The 21,776-nt window shown below is 39.4% G+C and overlaps 1 protein-coding gene and 1 long non-coding RNA gene across 3 annotated transcripts in view; one reads left to right on the forward strand and one right to left on the reverse strand.

Annotated features, from left to right (window-relative positions):
• Positions 1-12,965: 12,965 nt before the first annotated feature.
• The window catches only part of C1HXorf38 (chromosome 1 CXorf38 homolog), a 29,704-nt gene continuing 20,893 nt past the window's right edge, over positions 12,966-21,776 (reverse strand). For both annotated transcript variants that reach the window (XM_048864467.2, XM_048864473.2), the window contains exons 5-7: positions 19,889-20,071; positions 15,250-15,421; positions 12,966-14,621 (exon numbers count right to left, since the gene is read on the reverse strand). In XM_048864467.2, the coding sequence (XP_048720424.1) occupies positions 14,572-14,621; positions 15,250-15,421; positions 19,889-20,071 (405 nt within the window). In that variant the 3' untranslated portion in view covers positions 12,966-14,571. The remainder of the gene's footprint in view (positions 14,622-15,249; positions 15,422-19,888; positions 20,072-21,776) is intronic.
• On the forward strand, positions 16,646-18,322 carry LOC125642744 (uncharacterized). Its single transcript, XR_007358498.2, has 3 exons — positions 16,646-16,770; positions 17,571-17,665; positions 17,768-18,322. It is a non-coding gene; the product is annotated as an uncharacterized LOC125642744 (long non-coding RNA).

A 21,776-nucleotide genomic window follows, 5' to 3' on the forward strand; every position in this document is an offset into this window, starting at 1 on the left:
TGGACCAGGTAACTTCAGTATTTGTGGTAGGCCTTCACACCAGTGTGTCTGTGTACTGTTTTCCCAACATCACACCAGTAAACATGCTACCATAAAGCAGCATATACCTGTCAAGGTTCCTTCCTAACTCTAGGGTACAGATGTGGGGACCTGCATGGAAAACCCCCTAAGCTTATTTTTAGCAGCTTAGGTTAGAACTTCCCTAAGGTACAAACTATTTTACCTTTTGCCCTTGGACTTTATTGCTGCCACCACCAAGCGTCTTAACAGGGAAAGATCCTGCTTGGAAACGTCTTTCCTCCCAAACCGTACACCCTCTTTCCTGGGGAAGGCTTGATAAAAATCCTCACCAAATTGTACAGGTGAACACAGACCCAAACCCTCGGATCTTAAGAACAATGAAAAATCAATCAGGTTCTTAAAAGAATAATTTTAATTAAAGAAAAGGTAAAAGAATCACCTCTGTAAAATCAGGATGGTAACTACCTTACAGGGTAATCAGATTCAAAACATAGAGAATCCCTCTAGGCAAAACCTTAAGTTACAAAAAGACACAGAAACAGGAATATACATTCCCTCCAGCACAGCTTATTTTCTCAGCCATTTAAACAAAACAGAATCTAATGCATATCTAGCTAGATTACTTACTAAGTTCTAAGACTCCATTCCTGTTCTGTACCTGGCAAAAACAACAGACAGAGCGAACCTTTGTTTCTCCCCCCCTCCAGCTTTGAAAGTATCTTGTCTCCTCATTGGTCATTTTGGTCAGATGCCAGCGAGGGTATCCTAGCTTCTTAACCCTTTACAAGTGAAAGGGGTTTTTCCTCTGGCCAGGAGGGATTTTGAAGGTGTTTACCCTTCCCTTTATAGTTATGACATACCAGTGAACAGAAAACCATATAGAGCAGCAGTAAAGCTACATATCTAGGTAGTATCTTGAGGCTCTTGTTCTGTGCTGTAGTGAGCCATGTTGCTGTTTGTACATGGTCCCCAAAGCCTGGGCACAGAGCTGCCCCCTGGCTGGAGGCACAAGCAGCTCAGTCACCCCACATAGCTGTTAACTCCCACCTCCTCTGATCAACTGTCGCATTCCAACCGCCACAGAACCTTTGGCCTCTAACGTTCCATCCGGCTCTCACAGGGCCCAGTGATCGAACCTGGCGTTATTCTAAAGGAAAATGTTCCCAGTCACGTTCATAGCTGTTTCCATCCTTTCAGATGGAGTCAGAGATCCTTGGTTTTTCAGAGTGATACATACACAGTGCGTATGTGGAAGATCTGTGTTCATGTGTGCAGGTGAATGAGGTGGTTTTGAAGAACTGTGGAGTTGGGCCAAGTACTCCACCAGCTGTGCACTCTCCCTCATACAACCAATGACCTTTGCATGAATTAGCTATCAAGACAGCATGGTAACTGGACTCTTGGCATGGCATGGATATACGCCTTAATATAGCTGTGTACTGCAGGGATGTACAATTTAAAATCAAAAGGGGTGAGAATTCAAAAATTGAACAATAGCCTACTGTAAGACCCAGTGATGATTCAATCTGGTGCTGTTCTAACCAAAATGCCCTGAGCCATGCTTGTAGCTGTTTTGGTTGCCTCACCCTGCCTCTACTGCCATTCCAGGCTTCAGAGTGACTCTTATGGAATCTTATTACATAAAGGCTTGTGCTGAAAGCTCCTGTTAGCATACTGCAATTAAACAGCTGGAACTGGTATGGCTTACTACAGTTTTATTTCACTGGTACTAAGACTAGGAAACTGACAGTTGCTGTGTAGTCTCACCATTTTATAAGCTAGGATATTGATTCACTTCGCTTGTTTAACTCCCACTATCAGTAGTGGAGCCTTTTCCATCCCAAAATAGAAAATAGCCAAACTAAGTTACATTCAGCATCTTTGTGGAAGTTGAAAGTGGGTGGGGCAGTTAGTCTGTCACATGTTCATGTACTGTGCAAGCTTGACTGTGTCTTTATTCTTAATTGGGTAAGATGCTGCAGCTTAGTGAGACTGGATGCCCTACCATCAGACAAGTCAGCAGCAGTGTATGTAATGGAATTTAGATTAATACTAGGTAAACTGTCACATTCTTGAAGTGTGTAAAAAATACTTGCTCTATAATTACTTGTCTCCTAGAAGGGACAGTACAGTACATGTTCTTCTGAACAACGAAAAGCTCCTTTAACAATTAAAATAGGCCTTATCTAAACGACTGACCATTACCTGCTCAAGCTTGAATTCAGTTGTGATTAAGACATATTTACCTATTCAGTGTTCTACCACGATTTAAGTATAAAACCAGGAATTAAATATTACTATCCCTCAGTTATACTATTACTATACCACAGCTCCAGTTCGTCTTCAGTAGGGTAGTGCCAAATAGAGTTGACATTTCAAAGTGCTAAGCAGTTTTGACTATAAAAGAGTATTATAGGTATTAACTTTCACTGCCTGCTGATTTTGGCTGTTGTGGAAGGAACCCACCACACTGCATTCCACCTCAAATGCAGCACCTTTGCTCGGAGAGAGGTAGTCGTCTTAGCTCTGTCAGATATATCTAAAATGACAAAAACTGTGCCTCTTCAGTTATCTGTATGTCAGGTTACCAATATGTCACCCCCAAAGGAAAACTTGGTAGTTGGAAAAGGAGCAGTCGGTAAGGGCCTGAGATAAACACACTGAGATCAATGGAACCACTAATTGATTTCAATGGGCATTGGGTCAGGCCCTTATTGACTACTCCTTTTTCAACCACCAAGGCTAACCATTAGAGCAGGAACTCATAGTTGAGTAGTAGATTTGGGGGATGGGAAGAAGGGACAGATGAGGACATACAGGGATCTCGTCACCAAATGCCTGCAAAACTAGAGTTCATTCAAAATGAAACACTAGCTTTTGTTGTAGAAATAAGTGTGCAATGAGAACTTCACATTCTGACATCGCAAGTCTACCATAATCTGTAAAAAGCTTTTACGAGTGGTCACTAATCCCTAAGAGGAGAGAAGGAATATTTGTAATGTTCCCCACCCCACAAGTAGTTATATCATTCTCTGCCATACAGTTAAGTGAGCAGAATTCCCATTACAAAACAAAAACCAAGAAGTCTCTGCAGGGGGGAGGTTGGACTCTTTGGAACCATTTCCTGCTGTTGATGTTTTGAGACCTAACGCAATCATAGAATATCAGGGTTAGAAGGCACCTCAGGAGGTCATCTTGTCCAACCCCCTGCTCAAAGCAGGACCAATCCCCAGTTTTTGCCCCAGATCCCTAAATGGCCCCCTCAAGGATTGAACTCACAACTCTGGGTTTAGCAGGCCAATGCTCAAACCACTGAGCTATCCCTTGATATTTATTTTGGTTTCCCATAGTTCGTCTACTTAACTAGACTATTTATTGTCAGATAAAAAAAAACATACTTATCCCTTAAATGGAAAAACAGCAGTTCAATGTTTAACTTATTTTTATGGTACTCTAAGAAAAACTGAAATGAGCATACAGTCAAAGCCTGTTAGAAATAGTTTCCCCCCCCCCCCCCCAAGATGTGATACTAATTATTAGTTCTCAACTAATCAAAGAAAAGCCACCGCTCTCCACCTATACATTTTTCTTTCAGCTAGTGATGAGTCTTGGAAGGGGTGGAGAGGCGATGGTGCTGTCCAGTATATTGATTTCAATACTTCTGCAATAGTATCCAATAAGTGAAATTCCCAATATCCTGGCCCTTTACAAACTTTAGTTAATGTACTTTTCTATACGGATTATCTAAACCTAAAGAGTAAGTCACAAAACTGTCAAATCGAACAAAGGACTGACAGAGCTGTCATTTTAACAAAGGAGGGCTGAAAGCAGCAGCTTTGCAATAAGAAGGAATTGGAAATCAAAGTGTCTAGGCTGACAGCTAAATTCTATTTATTTTTAAACAGAACTTGCAACTCTAACTTTCAACGGTCCCATATGCTCTTGTTCCTAATCTGCTTACTCCAATAGGAGCCTTTCAGTGAAGTATCACTCAAAGGGCAGCACCAGCAAGAGATAACAGGCCACTTGAGTGGAGATAGTGATGCAGGTTTTTCTAAACTTTTTAATAGGTGGTAAGTGTGAATTGGAATTAATTTGCAAACTGGACACCATTACATTAGGCTTGAATCAAGACTGGGAGTGGATGGGTCATTACACAAAGTAAAGCTATTTCCCCATGTTTATTTCCCTGCCCTACTGTTCCTCAGACGCTCTTGTCAACTGCTGGAAATGGTCCACCTTGATTATCACTACAAAAGTCCTGTCCCCCTCCCCGGCTCTCCTGCTGATCATAGCTCACCTTACCTGATCACTCTCGTTACAGTGTGTATGGTAACACGCATTTGTGTATATAAATCTCCCCACTTTATTTTCCACTGAATGCATCCGATGAAGTGAGCTGTAGCTCACGAAAGCTTATGCTCAAATAAATTTGTTAGTCTCAAAGGTGCCACAAGTCCTCCTTTTCTTTTTGAGGATACAGACTAACACAGCTGCTACTCGGAAACCTAGATTAAACTTTGCACTCACCTCATCATTCCAGCCTTCAACTTAAACATGTCCATGGTCATACAGTGACAACCTCCATAGATCTTGAAGTGATCCTGGCACTTTTGCAGGTATGAGTAAGGAAGAGCCCTTGACAGAATCTGAAAGAATACTAGCTTTGTGGACAGGTTCAAGGAGAGGGGACACAAAGGAGACCTTTTCTGTGGACCACCTGCAGAACACAAAATGTTGAGCAACCCTGAGAGTAACTGCTGTGATTTTACAGATCCAATGAAAAGCCAAGGCTTCTGCCAGTGAAATTAAAGGCAGGGGGTTGGCACCCCTGGTTGAGGAGATTTGCATCTACCTCAGGGACTGGTAATATTTGGATCCTCTGGAGAGACTGAGTTCCACTTTGGCATGGGACAGGAGTTGAGACCTTTTTTCCACATGTTCCCACTCTACACACTGCATGGAGAACATCAAGGTGCAGGGGAAACACGGTTCATGCTATAACTAAGGAAAATGTCTTGAAAATGAGACCTCTTGCTCTCAGCAGGGGTTTGATTATGGTCTTCCACTCTCCTAGGTTAATCTTCATCTCAATGGGCCCTAAGGAGGGGCGGAAGCTGGATCTGTTAGCCTTCTCATCTTTGTGCACCCAAGAAAAGAATTAGGAGTAGAGCGGGAGGACTGAAGCGAGGGAGCCATGCTTCCCAGTCAAAGACAGCAAACTATATGGGAAGCAAAAGGGCAAACTGGGGGCTTATTTCCTGTCAGGTAGAGCCAGAGTGCAAGCTGTCCCTGTGCAGGCCGAGGAGAATGAGAAACTATAACCAGCAGAACTACGTGAAAGCCATTTTCCTGTAAAGGGGCTTTGTGCTGCTAACTATGCAAAGAGTGTTTGGGAGGATGAAATAAATAAAACCAACATACAACCACAGCCACTGCATAGAATCACAGAAGCATAGGACTGACACAAAAGGAAATGAAGAATTAATCTCTCATCCGCTAGCATCTGCTTGGCTACTGGTAGCCTCTCACTGGAAAAAAGAAAAATAGCCCAACCATTGAGGAATGGTTAAAAAAATATGGGAGGTGGTGGGTAGGAAAAATTAACACACTGATTATGTATCCAGCAAAATAGACAGAGGATAGATAATTAAATACCTTTCATTCAGTACTCAAATTATATTCACCTGCAAAAACAAAAAGGCACATCTGTCCAATTTTTTTGAATATTAACATTTGAGACACATACCTGGTCTGTTAAATATTTGTATATTTATTAAATTGAGTGAAATCAATATAATCACTAAAATGACAGACATTGTAATGATGTTCACTCTGAAATACGGTAACACTGTGTGAAACAGAAAGATCTGAGGACTATATTCCTGTATATCTCTTAAAAACAATCATTACAGCAGTTAGCTTTGTTTATTTTTGATATTTGCATGGCAAGGGTTTCTAAACATGTTACAACTTCCTAAATTGTTTTAATAAGAAAGAACAAAAACTGTAGGACTGGAAAGGACCTCGATAAGTTATCTCGTCCAGTCCCCTGCACTGAAGCAGGACTAGACCAATGGTTCCCAAAGGAGGTTCCTCAGACCTCTGGGGGTCTGGTCTGCCATGAATTATGTGGGGGGTCTGTCCCTTGAGCCAAGGCCGGAACGCTCTGGAACAGCATTTTGGCATTTTTGCTGCACAGAGGATGCCATTTTATTCTCATTCTGAAGTCCTCCACATAGCATGACCTCGCATGTAGTGTGTGTGAGAGGTCACGCTGGCGGAGGTGCTCTCATGCTGGAAGGGGTGTTCCGAGTAGTACTGGAAATGAAAAGGGTCCCAGGACACTTGGTAAGATGCCAAATGGGTCCTTGGGGGAAAAAAGTTGGTAACCATTGATCTAGACCATCCCTGACAGGTTTTTGTCTAACCTGTGCTTATAACCCTCCAATGACAGAGATTCCTCAACCTCCCTAGATTAAGCACTGGAACACATTACCACCCTGACAGTTAGGAAGTTTTTCCTAATGTCTAACCTAAATCTCCCTTCTCCAATTTAAGCCCATTACTTCTTGTACTGTCCTAACTGGATAGGAGAACAATTAACACCCTTCTCTTTATAACAACCTTGAAGACAGTTATGTTCTCCCACAACCCCCTTCCCCCCCCATCTTCTCTTCTCCAGTCTAACCAAACCCAATTTTTACTCCAGATGAGACCTTAGCAATGCTAAGTAGAATGGAAGAATTACTTCTCTTGAATTGCTTACAACATTCATGCGAATACATCCCAGAATGATGTTCACTTTTTTTGCAAAAGTATTACGTTGTTCACTCATATTTAGTTCATGATCCACTATAATCCCCAAATCCTTTTCTGCAGTTCTCCTTACTAGGCAGTCATTTCTCATTTTGTATGTGTGCAATAGATTAGTCCTTCCTAAATGTAGTACTTTACATTTGTCCTTATTGAATTTCATCCTATTTAATTTAGACCATTTCTCCAGTTTGTCAAGATAATTTTGAATTTTAGTCCTGTCCTCAACCCCTCCCAGCTTGGTATACTCTGCAAACTTTATCAGCATACTCTCTATGCCATTATCTAAATCATTTATGAAGATATTGAATAGAACTGGACCCAGGACAGATCCCTGTGGGACCCCACTCAATATGCCCTTCCAGCTTGACTGTGAACCATAGATAACTACTGTCCGAGTTCAGTTTTCCAACCAGTTATGCACCCATTTTACAGTAGTTTCATTGAGGCTACATTTCCCTAGTTTGCTTATGAAAAGGTCACATGAGACAGCATCAAAAACATTGCTAAACTTGAGATATATCACATTTACTGCTTCCCCCCATCCACGTCATTACCTTATCAAAGAAGGATATTAGGTTGGTTTGGTATACTTGATTTTTTCCTTGACAAATCCATATTGATAGTTGCTTATCACCTCATTATCTTCCAGGTGCTTAAAAATTGATGATTTGCTCCATTATCTTTCTGGTACCAAAGTCAAGCTGACTGGTCTATAATTCCCTGGATTGTCCTTATTCCCCCTTTTATAGATAAATGCTATATTTGCTCTTTTCTAGTCCTCTGGGTTCTCTCCCATCCTCCACAAATTCTCAAAGATAATCGCTAATGCCTCAGAGATCTCTTTATCCAGTTCCTTAAGTATTCTAGGATGTATTTTGTCAGGCCCTGCTGACTTGAAGACATCTAACTTGTCTAAATAATTCTTAACTTGTTCTTTAGGCTCAGATCCTACCCCATTTCACTGATGTTCACTATGTTAGCCATCCAACCACTGCTAACCTTTTTGGTGAAAACAAACAAAAAAGGCATTTAACACTTCAGCCATTGCTGTGTTTTCGGTCATCGTCTTTCCATCCTCATTAAGTAATGGGCTCACTCTTGGCCTTCCTCGTGCTTCTCATGTATTTGTAAAATGTTTTATTGTTATACTTTATATCCCTAGTTTAATTTTGTTTTGTGCCATGGCGCCTCTAATTTTGTCCCTATGTGCTCTTGGGTTTTTTTGGTTTTTTATATATATTCATCCTTCGTAATTTGATCTAGTGTCCACTTTTTGTAGAACTTTTGAGAGTTTCAGGTCACTGAAGATCTCCTGGTTAAACACGCTTACCATACATCCTGTCTTGCCTGCACATAGGGATAGTTTGCTCTTGTCCCCTTAATGTCTCTAAAAAACTGACAACTCACCTGCCTTCCACAGGATCTTACCTACCAATTCTCTGATTTGGCAAAGTCTCCCTTCCTGAAGTCCATTGTCTTTATTCTGCTGTTTTCCCTCCTGCCATTTCTTAAAATCATGAACTTTATCATTCCATGATCAGTCACCCAATCTGCCTTACACCTTCAAATTCTCAACCAGTTCCTCCCGATTTGTCAAAATCAAATCCAGAATAGCCTCTCCACTATTTGCTTTCTCTATCTTCTGTAATAAAAACTTGTCCTCAGTGCATTCCAAGAACTCGTTGGATAATCTGTGTCCTGCTGTGTTATTTTCCCAACAGGTGTCTGGGTAGTTAAAATCCCCCATCACCATCAAGTCCTGTGCTTTGGATGATTGTTATTTAAAAAAGCCTCATTCACCTCTTCTTCCTGCTTAGGTGATCTACAGTAGATCCTACCATGACATTACCCTTGTTTTTTACCAAATATCTTTACCCAGAGATTTTCAATATGTCTGCCTTCCACTTCTATCTTGACCTCAGTACAAGTGTATACATCTTTGATATACAAGAAAACACCTCCTCCCCTTTTTCCATGCCTGTCCTTCCTAAATAAGTTGTACTCTTGTATACCAATATTCCAGTCATGTGAATTATCCCACAAAGTCTCAGATGCCAGTTATGTCATAATTGTGATTATTCACTAGTATTTCTAGTCTTCTGTTTATTCCCCATACTTCTTGTATTAGTAATACAGACATTTAAGAGGAGAAATCTAATGAACATCTATGTCCCCTCTTGTCTCTCCTTTGTTCCCCGCTATGAGTGCCCCTGTTCCCCCGAAATTCCAGCCCTTCACCCTGGTCTCCATGTTCTGGACTTACCTGTGGGCTTTTGTCTCCTGCCAAAGTCAAACCTAGTTTAAAGCCCTCCTCACTAGGTGACCAGTCTGCATTCAAAGCTTTCCTTGACAGGTGGGCCCCATCTCTGCTCAGCAGTCCTCCTCAGAACAGCATCCCGTGGTCAAGGAAGCCAAAGCCCTCCTGGCGACACCATCCTCACAGCCAGGCATTCACTCCAGGATGTGTCTGCTTCTGCCTGGGTTCCTACCCTTGACCAGAAGGATTGATGAGACCACCACGTGCTCCCTAACTCCTTCACCCTCACTCCCAGAGTCCTATAGTCACTTCTGATCTGCTCAGCGTCCTACCTCGCAGTATTATTAGTGCCTACATGGATGAACAGTATGGGATAATAGTCATAGGGCTGGATGACCCTTGACAATACTTCTGTAATGTATCGGATACAGGTCCCTGATGCAGCACACCTCCTGTGGTGCCTATCAGTATGCACTGCTCACACTGGGTGGTCTCCCCAGCCTGGCTTTCTATGATGGGGAAATACAGGCCACAGTGTCTGCAAATCCACACCAAAGCCTGGGTAGAGACTTCCATGCTTGGGTTCTCTGGCTGGACACAGGTGCAGGTAGAGGAGCCAGGAGCAGTGTGGGCACTGCTGATGTAGCCTTTCCAAACCATGATTTTATTGTCTGTCCCTCCTATAAGATCCCTCTGAAACTTCCCTGTTTGCTGCTCCTTGGTTATTTAGCTGCTGGCTTTAAAGCCCCTTTCTCCTAGTCAGCCCTGCCCCCCTCATTAACACACAGAGAAAGAGTGAGCAAGGCTCAGAGGCCAGGAGGTGAGAGCCTCGCTCATGCACACTCAGCTAGCTGCTAGTAGGCCTCTGGCCCCCACAACCACATAATTCCCAAAAGACTGTAAACTTTAAGCAAACCAGAAGAAAAACCAAAACAGACAGACAAGCTCACTCACCCCAAGAGTTGGCTCTCACTTCTTCAGCAACATCCCTCCTCCTGCAGCGAGAACCCACCATAGTCTGCAATAACCCCTATGCACAAGTTTATGGTCGCTGGATCTGCGTAAGTGAAGACTCACTGGCATTCGCCAACCCACTACCTTCAGGCTCCCCCTGGGCACCTGCTCCAGTGCTGTTCACCACTTCTGTGGTCGGATTTCTCCATGGCACTTACACTGATGATTTCACTCTAAGTGAATATAGCTAATGTGGCAGTGGCAGATTTGCATCCATCAGCTGAAGATTTGGGGAAAGGCCCATGAGTGGGGCTTCACAGGGCAATGATACTACACAGGGTTTCAAGGCATCCCTTTGTTAAATTACCTTGGCTACATAGATTTCTGTGTTGTGCTTCTCACATGACAGATGACGGGATCTATGGTGTGGAAGTTCTATGCAACAATGCTCTGTTATGATAAAAAGAGCAGAGACAGTGGCTGCTGCTGTAGGCTCATTCATTACCAGAATCAAGAGACCCACATAATGTTCCTGCAGACATTCCCCCTTATCTTTTATAGACAGCCTCTGGTGAGATCAATCAATTTTTACAACAGCCCAGGGAGTGATTCTCTCCAGCGCATGCTCTCCACCTTATGCCTTAACTAGGCTCTGATAAACAGGGCTCTGAATCTGGCTTGGAAAAGCAGCTTAAGGAAAAAGAATCTGTTAAAACCAATTTGAGATGAGTCATTAGGAAAACTCTTCTGGGACAGATGGAGGAATAGTGGGGATGACGCAGCTAGGGTGCATTTATGATCAAATGCTGGCTAATGACAGCTTTCTGAACATCAGGACTCTCCTAACACATGGACATACATCATCAGATACAAGACCAAAGGATAAAGAGAACCATCCTACTGGTTAGGAATCTCAAGATTCATGGCACAATGATGTATTCTACGGCAACCAGCCTTGCCATAGCTATCCTGTTACCTACAATCACCACGCTCAACACATCACTTACAAATCTGCTGATTTTCATGGTAATATTCCAGAACACTGCATAAGCACAGTCAAAGTGCACGGGGGTGTCAAACTCAAATCACAGAGGGCCATGTTTTATTTTTAATTATGGTCCAATTATGGTTCATACATATATGAAAACATACTCAATTCATCCAGTGAGTGGGGTTTGTACAAAACCAAGGGTAGAATATGGCCCTTATGTACTAAATAAATACAAGTTTAGCTTAGTTATTTGTTTAGTATCTTATAGTCACATCCACATCACTCAGCAGGAAAATACACCCACCCACCGGAGCAGTGCTGTTTATGTCCTTTATTACTTTTCATTCTTCATCTTTCTCAGTTTTTCCCTCTTCACCTCCTACGTCTGTCTCTCCCTTCTTCCCCCTTCACTTCCTTCCCTGCAGCATCAGTTCCCACCTCTTGCCCATCCACTAAGATCATCAGACATGAAAATGTGAATGCTGATATCTAAATGTAATCAATTTGGTGTTAACACCCAATGAGTTAAATGTGGGGTGGGAAGGTCACATGTCAGTCATTATTTCAGGCTCTCTGTAGACTTACAAAATATACTGCAGCAGGTTACTCTATTTTCATATGGATGGTTTTCATCACAATGAAGAGATACGAATCTTCTTCTTGTGGTTAAATGAAATCTTAGACTCTATAAACTCAGAACACCCCCATGGGCCCCATAATTCCACAAAGAAAGGTGGGTATTTGATGCCTTTGCATTAGACCCTCGGTTTAGGGATGGGCAATGTCCTCTCCTTGGCTTTTTGGTAATTTAAGCAATAAACTGGATCTGAAAAGAATCAGAACCTTTTTGAATTCTCACCAATGGATTTTGATGCATCAGGATTTCTTCTTGTTAAAATACAATTCATCACAAGGATGGTTTTTCACTCCACTGAATGTCATGTTACTGGAAACGAATACATTTCTTGGTTAGTGCTCTGGCAAAATGTATTTTGTAAATGTTGTATGCTTCATAAAAAAAGCAATTTAAGTGCTGTATTTCATTAAGAGGTTACTGCCTACTGAAAGGCCTTAGTGCCAGTATATTTCTATTTATGTGGTAAACCCCTCCCTGTTAGTATTCACTTATAATGCTGGAGTCAAAATCGTTTGTGAGAATAACTGACAGTACAAAGGAGTCCATTACTACACTTGTATAATCTATTACAGTATTTAGGCCACTGCTGAACTGACAGACAATTACTACATCATACAGGAAAGCAAGTAAGCCCGGAATATCGTCAATCAAAAACCTAGCCGACGGAGAACTTCATCATTGAGCCTCAAAACCCTTAAAACTGCTCAGACAACTATCTCAAGTCCTATCTCAAATCAAATTTCTGTCATCCCTCTTCTCTGCTACAGAAAAAAAATAAAATGTGCCAATTGTTCTCAAACTCAAACTCAGAACTGCAATTGGGAGCTCCTATTTATCTCCATAGCTAAACTTCCATTGACTTTATTGGGGGCAGGATCAGAGCCTCTCTCTAAAGTGAACACCTCTAGTAATTGCTGTAGCCAATATTCAACACAGTGTCAGATTTTCAAAATATTAGCTATTGTAGTGTAAACTATAGTAATAAGGAATATCACTGGCTGCTGGGAACCTCCAGGGAGGTGAGGCTAGGCTACCTCCTTCAGAGTAAATGCAAAAAAAATCCCCAAAGTGTATCATCTGCTCATTTCGCTTCCCATACACCTGTTCCACTATTCTAACAACAGGCAGGCTGGTAAATTCCAGTAACATCAGAACGCAATTGCCCCAGTAAGTAAGAAAGAAAGAAATATTTTAGGCCATGAAAAAGGGACAAATATATACATAAAAATAACAAAAACAATGAATCTGAGGAGAGGAGACACACAAATATTAACATTACACATTCATAATATATGAATTTTGTTCCTTTTATTGATTGCAAAGTCTTTATTAAAAAGAAATGGTAGATATGAAGAGATTAAATACATTTATGTTGCTGCCAACCCTTTAGAGGGTATTGGAAAGCAAAATGTACCTTAACATTCACAATTTATAAAAATGAGGTTTTATAAAACTTAAGACTAATAGAAATGTTTCCCTTAAAAAATAAAATCTAACAAAATAGTTGCAGGGAACATTTAAGTAAAAACAGTGTCTGAAAAGAAAAACAACAACGTAGCACTAAGAAACTGAAGTGTTGTCATATGGACTGCACAAAATTGAATGGACTGCATGACCTTGCTGATTTTCATTATTTTAAAGAGAAAAGAAATAAAATTGAAAAAAGCAAAACATAAAAGGTTTAAGTGCCCATTTTTTAAAAATTACATCAGTTTAAGGAATCTGAAAGGTCATTGATTTTAAATATTTTATTATAAATGTCTGATTTTAGTTGACCATGTGCTCTAAGTGGGGAAAAATTGGGATTGATAATCTCAACAAATATTAACAAAATTATGCTTTGCCAGTACTAAATGCAACATCTGTTGGCATAACTAAAGGTTTATTTTTTGAACGTTTTATTGCGCTTGCAAAAAACGCTTTAAAAATATTTTAAAAAGCACAAAAAGCCAGGACTTTGCTCCATTAAAATTGATACTACAAGGTTCTGACAGCTGCAAATTTAGCAGAAATCCAGAATCCAATGTTCTCAGGGTTAAGTGGCTACATAGGACTTAGCCCTGCAAAGCACCACTGAAAGAAACATGGATAGCTAAAGCACTGGTGATGAGCATTTTCTCAAGAACTGTGCTGCAGTCTGCATGTGGTACTGAGAGATGTATGCAGTTTTGAATCATGTAAGCAAACCTCTATGGCCATGCTGCAATGAGCGCTCATGAATGGGAAACAACAACCATTCTGTCAGAAAAGACGGGACATGGTCAGGGAACGGTATAAATCTGTTGTACAGTGGTCATTTTAATTATTTTAAGACGATTTTGCTGCCACCCTTAAGTATTGCTGCTTTACACAAAAGTGACTTGAGGAGCCAATGGTAAACTGAGAAAAGAGGGTGTTTTGAGGCCCAGACACAGAAAGAAATGAAACCATATCGCTTACAGCCAGCTGCTCAAAGCCTCATGGCATATGCTAAGGACTGTATTTTTGCTGCCCAACATCCATTCCATTCAGCTTAATTGCCTTAATGGATCAACAAGAACAAAGCCCCAGTGGCTCAGTACTGCCTTCTCTCAGCCTTCCATACCCTTGCAAGATCAATTCCTTCAAACCTACAGTTTATTTCCTGGCTCTAGCTATGCTTCTCCACGTTCTTGAAATTGAAAAAGGATGCCGGGGGGGGGGGGGGGAGTACATGACATTCTTCCAAGAAACAAAATCATCAAACCACAATAGGAAGTTTTGAAATTTTAGAAAGGCATCTCATGACAATTCACCCTTTAAGTTGGTTTTCCAAGCCACTGAAGAGGTTGGGCATATCCTCATTCAGTGAAGGACAGTTGACAAGTCAATCACTTACAGGAACTTCTCTTCAAAATGCAGTCACTGGCACTTTCACAAAAGTTGTTCTTTGGGAATACACTTCATTTTCTTTAATGAACAACCTATATTTAAACAAAACAAAACAAAATGCATCAGTGAATCCTCCTCTAATAAAGTGTTGCACTTGTTTCTTACTTTAGTATTTTTTATGGTTTTTAACCTGGTGGTTCCTAACCTGTGGAACAAATCCTCACCCAGATTATCTCTTTATTCCTTCTTTTAACCTGTATTTGATAATTTCTGTAAAGACGACTGAATCTGAACAATTCCACACCTGCTGAAATACAACAATTGATGGCCCTGACAAAATGTGTCCCAATTAAACAAAAGTTTCACTAACACTGTGCAGTAGTCACTGCCATTCATTATCATAGCCTAATTAGTTCCCTGGGAGATGCCCCACTAAAGCGTGTGTGTCAAAGAAGCACATCCTAATAAACAGAATTATTCTACATGAAAGTACTCTTTTCCTCAAACTCCTTTACAAATTTTTCCTTGCAACATCCAAGTAGGGTGACCAGACAGCAAGTGTGAAAAATCGGGACAGGGGCTGGGGGGGTAATAGGAGCCTATATAAGAAAAAGACCCAAAAATCAGGACTGTCCCTATAAAATCGGGACATCTGGTCACCCTACATTCAAGACAGCTTAAGAGAGAGGAAAAGCACATTTCCTGGATGAGTAAACTTGCCTTCATCTTCCTCCTGATGGGGATATTCTTTCCCAGTCTCTTTCATAGATCTTCTTTGGTTGTACACCTCTTTTTCAAGGCCTTCTAGCCTCTGCATATCTGCCTGAAAACTTATTTGGAGATCACCGCTGTCCTTTAAAAAGTCCTTTGTCATCTGTATCCTATTTAAGTTCTACAGCAGCAGCAAAAAAACAAAAACGTATCGACAGAGCCAAATCATTACAATATAAGCTTCTTCACGATCACACTTTCTCAATATGCATATGATTTCCACATTCTCCAATTATAAAAAGGCTTTTTTGTTGGCTTGTTTAGGATTTCTGCATTTTCTGGCCAGAAATATACAGTCCTGCTATTAGACTCATTTATTTTAAGTATGCAGTGTTGTAGCTGTGTCAGTCCAAGGACATTAGAAAGACAAGGTGGGTGAGGTAATATCTTTTATTGGACCAACTTCTGTTGGTGAGAGAGAGACACACGTGTTCGAGCTTATACAGAGCTGACCTGAAGAACTCCGTGTAAGCTGGAAAGCTTGTGTCTCTCACCAACAGAAGATATTACCTCACCCATCTTGTCTCTGTATGTATTTTAAGAGCTAATTTATTTTAAGCTCTTTTTAGAGCAAAAGCTGGTGAGTGGGAGTGTAGCTTCAGCAAAACGAGGACAGAGAATATGGGAAACACGTGAAGCTGAAGGCAGGTTGCCTAACAATCCTCAGCAGAGAAGAATTTAAACTCAGGTATGATACATCATCTTTAAGATACTGGTCCACGTAAAGGACTTGTTCAGACCATCCCTGTGGACGAAGGATTTTTATCATGTAAGCAGATAAAAATTTGACAAAGGCAGGTGATCACTGATGGAAGATTGGACTGTAAAGCTGCCTCTGTCGATGAAGTCCGAACAGCTTCACAGCAAAACAAATCCAATATGCATCTTACCAAACCTGTTATGGCACATGCACCGTACATTTTACATTTAGATAATACTCCTGCCTTGAGTGTGGGGGACTGGACTAGATGACCTCTCAAGGTCCCTTCCACTTCTATGATTTTATTGTCTCAGACTTTAAACTGTACCCGTAGATTAATATTCTGTTAAAGTGGAGTGATGTTAACAAACAGCAAGAAAATTATAGCTTACGGTTGTTACAGTAACCTTAATTCATCTTGACTCATCTGTGTGTGTTCTAGCACATGTTACATGTATTTGAATGTATATTCCCAGTTCATTTCTCCTCTCCCCACAAGCAAGAATTCAGTGCAAAGACTTAAGGCTATCTAAACTCTCTATTTTTTAAAAGCGAGGGTAAAATGAGTTAAGTTAAATTTTATTTGTAAGATATTGGCCTATTTGCAATTTCAATTGAAAAAATATTCCCAATTTCTGGCAGGTTCCCCCCCTTCATCGTATGATGATGTGAGAGGAAAATTCACTTTCAGTCTTTGGTAATCAAGTCTTCCCGGCTCACAGATGGAGACTACGGGAGGCAGCTCATCCCAGAAGAGATCTTTTCAGATGGTACAAGCAACTGCAGCTCTGGGGAAACTCAAGCATGCAGCAAGAAGGGCCTGAGAAAAGCAATTCCCAACTCTGCCAGAGACCAGCAGGCAGCATATACTACACACATGCAAGGAAGCCAAATTACGAAGCCACTGTGGTGACCACATCTTTGCATGGCATGCAAGTTTAAAATATCTGACATAATGTTGAAGGATTTTTTTTTAAATTTAACTATTGTTTAGAATTTATTTGAAAAGGTGGGGTTCTTTAAAAAAAATTCTCATCGGGTTAAGATGAGGATTTTTACATCTGGCGTAGAGAAAAAGCTAAATTTAAAAAAGTTAGAAGCATTTGATGATGGGAGGAAAATGTAGACCAGGACAGAGGTTCTCAGACTATGTCTGTGGACCACCAATAGTGTCAAAATTTCAACCTGTGCAATCAAACATTTGGTGACCGGGCAAGGAGGGGAAGAAGGTGACCATGAAAGGCTCTCTCTCAAAGTGGACAGAAAAATGAGAGTTGGAAAACACCTAGACCAAAAAGATGAATTTTAAAATATGGCACCATTTTAAAGTTGTATTGAAGGGATATTCTCAACTCAGTTTTGGGAGCACAGCAGAAGTGGGGAATAAATATGAAATATGGGACGTGGAAATGATCAGCAAAGGGCAAAAGTCTTTCCCTCTTTTTAAAATGTTTTCTTATGGATGCTAAGCATATCATGCATGCTTCTGGGGGTGAGAAGCATTCAATTTATATGAGAATTATGCATGCTACATACTTTAGTAAACAATTTTGTTTTTTGACTGAAACAGAAAGGAAAGCCAAACTGAAGGCATTTTTCCAAGAGGAATACTCAACTGCAGAGAAAATTTTCATTAGCAAAGTTCTTCAAAAACACTTGCAAAAGGTAAAATTGAGTTTGTTCAATAAAGATGTCAATGAGAATGGAAGACAGAGGATAAAGAAATGCCAAGTTTGTTAAGCATGTGTTTTACTTCCTAATTTACAGTGGAGGAAGAGAATGAGCCATGTACAGATTGATCACCATTTCCCAGAATGAGGGGGAGGAATTGCTGTGTAAATAACAACTGACACTGTTGAAAAGGTGGGCTATTTCTTACAACAGAAAAAGGAGATCCAAACAACATACTCTTCACAGAAGACACTGAAAAAAAAGATGCTAGAAATTACATACACATTGGACAGTATCCAGGTTTCAGGGCCAAAGTTTCACTTACTTTAAGAAAGCTTTTTGCTCAAGGATTCACTTTAGGTTCTTTCCAGGTAACTTGAAGATGCAAGAAAGATGTAGAGGTGCTTAGAAAAGATTTTAAAAAAAGACACCCAACAAGTCTGGTTCTATCCCTGTTTAATCAAACCTGTTTAAAGCTTTTAATTTCTATTGTGACAAGCCAGATGAAATTTGAGACAGTATCACAAGGTCCACAGACCATCACATGGATTCAACCAGGTTTGTCCAAGCCTTGGGAATTATTTTACTAGTTTATTTCAATACCTTCCCACAGAATTTAAACAGAGAAAAAAAATCTTCCTTTCAGCCTGGGTTCAGAGCCTTGTAAAAAGTAAACATTCTTTCCCCCAGTCAAGGCTTACTTGGAGCTCAGAAAGGCTTTGTGCAGTCATGGCTGCAGTCTGTTTTAAAACAAGAAAGAGCTTTTTAGATAGCATGTTTCTCTTCTTTTTGCCTCGGAGGAAGGTTCTTCTCCAAGTGCTGTGGCACTCAACAGCACCTGGAAGTACCTCCCTCTTATTAGTATCCTGGGAAATTAATACATAACAGCTGGCCCAGTCTGGTTACTCTGACAATCACTAGGATAACAGCAAGCTCCTGTAGTTTTGACTACAGTCAGTGTTAACCCTCTTTCTGCCAATCCCTGGAGAGGATCTACAGAATTTGTCACAGCTTTCAGCATGCTCGTGCAAAGCCTTACGTTGAGATCAAGGTTACATTTTTAAAATTTTCTTGTAACTTAAATAGAGGAGAGATTTAAAAATTCACAGAAATACTGTCAAGGTAAGATTTTTTTTTTTTTTAAATATAAAAAGTCTTCCCATACGTCTGCTACTAACAAAAGGTTAAAGTATTGAAAGCAAAATAATTTGAACCTAGTTTACTTTTCTCCTTTTGTGGTGTTTGCTCTCCGATTTTTACACAGGTACAACAAGGAAAATTGACTAGTCAGTTTCATTTTGTTTCCGTTAGTGAATACAATGCTCCTGTTTGCAAACGTGGGAGGGAGATGTTTCTATTTTAAAAAACTAATTTTCATCGGAATAAAAAAAATCAATTTTAGGTTTTGTAAAAATGTTGTTTTAAAGAAAAATTTTTGTTAATTAAAATTCCCAATAGCACTTCCTTCAGCTATATATGCAGAGGTAGGTTTTAAGACAATTAGAAGTTTGTGCTAAAAATCTTCAAAAGTTATTTTTTTTAAAATGCACCTTTAGAAATTCTGATAACTCAAATGTAACACCATTAATTTTAGGACAAAAATTTAAAGAAAATATAGAACATGTACAGGAGAAAATTCAGCAAAGATATCTTGCTTGCTTAAGGGAACTGTTCTATTCTAGATACAAACATGTAACTACTATTAATGCTGAAGGGAGTTACATAACTATATCAAAAGAGGACGAGACCATCTTGAAAAGCAGACTATATAGACACATGCATATCAGAGATCTTGTGCACAGATTATTGCCATGTTAAACCAGGGAAATTAAATGTATGTTGTATACAGTATTCACATTTTCAAGCATCTTCTGTATCTCAACTAGCCAGTCTTCAATGCTGAAGTTTAGGAGTCCCTGGAAAGGTGCTCTCAGGACAGTCACATTCCATTCGATATCCCAGCATCAAACTGCCTAGATGTAGTACTAAAGCCGGAGATTTTTGGAATATCTCTTATGCTCCTGGAGGGATTTCAAGTTTACTATATGGTAAACTGTAAGCCTGCCTTCACTTGGCTAGGCCTTTTCCAGTAAATATTGGTTTGAACTCAAAAGAGGAATCCTGTTCACTACCCAGAATGAGCCATTAACTGCTTTCCTTTAAATATCTGACTAATACATTAAGCCTTCATTTATGTTTTTTTAATTTTAAAAGTACCTCTTCAGACAGCATCTCCTGCTCTTCTACCAGAAGATAGATCTCTTTAAGTCTTTCCTTTATTAATTCCATCTCTATTTCACTTATTTGGCTCCCACTCATGCAAACTTCTGTTTCTCCTTCCAATCCATCTGGTTGATCTTCTTCCCCTGGTATATAAACAGTCCAATCCGATGACAGAAGCTGTTTGGTGTACAAGAGGAAAATGAAATAAGTGATTAAATTTAAAAAGGCACTCTTTCTGGTATCATAGAGAGCGCTCCAGTTAATGTTACTGTAATAGAGCAGCCCTACATTTTGTGGTTTCAGTAGTGTAACAAACTACTTAAACTATGCAATAAATTCAGATTAAATGAATCTGTAAATACTTTTCTATAATCTTTATCAGTGTTGCTCCTGAATACTTTTAGCTCCTCATTTCTATCACTGTACAAAGTGAATTTTTATGCTAACTTTTACCTTCAACACCACAAAGCAAGCACTTGTGGTGGTGTCATGTCTTGATTAACCTGGTGCCCAGCACAAAGGTCTAGTGCTCTAAGCACATGAAACTGACATATGGAACACTAACTCTATAATTTAGAATATATGGGGGTACATATAAAATGGTTATTTCAGGATTTCAGCTAATTTGTTCCAACATGCATAAGCGATCAAACTTAGGTGCTCTTAAACAGCTGTCTGTACAGAGCTGGCTGATCACATGGTACTGGCTCTCATATTCCATTGAGAGAAACAGCACGGGTGAGGTGGAGGGGACAAAAGGAAGAGCAAAACAAACAGGCTGGATAAAAATCTATGATTTTAGAAAAATAGATTATTTAAATCAGATTTTTTAAAATTTACATTAAATACAGTTTTATTTTTAAAAAATAAACCTCTAAAATTAAATGTGAAATTATGAAATGTGTTAAGGTCTAAATTTACTATATTAAAATTAATTACATTAAATAAAAAAAAATATTAAGCAGTACATGATTGCTGCCACGTTTTAAAGAAAGCCAAACCACTGAATTGGTGGTAGTTCCTGGCTAAACACTTGTAATCTGATTTTGTTGAAGTGTTAAACCAGCTTTTGACAACAGTAGCATCTTCTGCAGGTGCAGAGAGAATATCTTCTCATTTTATTTTATTCAGCTAGCTCAGTTCAATGATTAGTTCATTCAAAGTAAGGAAAACAATGGGAGTTGAAAAAGCATAAAAGCTTGTTTTCCTTTTTTTAATCTATGAATAAAAGCTAGATGTGAGAGGATAGGATCTACTAGTTCTAAAATCTTGAAGGACATGGTGATCAAAAACAATCAGTTCAATTCACTAACTACAGATAATACTTCCTTTGTTTAATAAATAAATTAATTTTAAATGCAAACATATTTTGTTAAATTTTTCTCATGTATCCAGCACAATTAAGATGGTTTTATTTAACAACCCCCCCAATGCTGTTTTTGTGCATTTTTAATTGAATTTATATCTAAATAGAGCTCAACAGAAGTAAAAAAAAAAAAAAAAAAAAATCAATCTAGTAAATAAGAAATGCACCATTCACCATTTTCTAATTAAAAAATGTAAGTGTTAAGAATCTGAATAAATGTATATTAAGCTCTTTAGCTTAAATAAATGTGTATATATATAGGATATGTTCTTGATTAGCAAAAAAGATGTACCACATTTAGTACAAAGGCTGTATTTAGTTGCAAATCAATATGTTTTAATGCTTCCCAACCAGTAAGGCTCAACCTTTCTTTAAGAAAATAACTAAAGTATAAATGCAATGCAAAACAAAACTAAAATCAATTATATAAATTGCTTTAATTTAAATGAATCCATCCCAAAAAGGAGAGAATGTGAATAACTCTTTCTGAAAAGTACAAAGCATTTATCATTCCAA

The sequence above is a fragment of the Caretta caretta genome, chromosome 1, assembly GCF_965140235.1.
Source record: "Caretta caretta isolate rCarCar2 chromosome 1, rCarCar1.hap1, whole genome shotgun sequence".
NCBI classification, from domain to species: Eukaryota; Metazoa; Chordata; order Testudines; family Cheloniidae; genus Caretta; species Caretta caretta.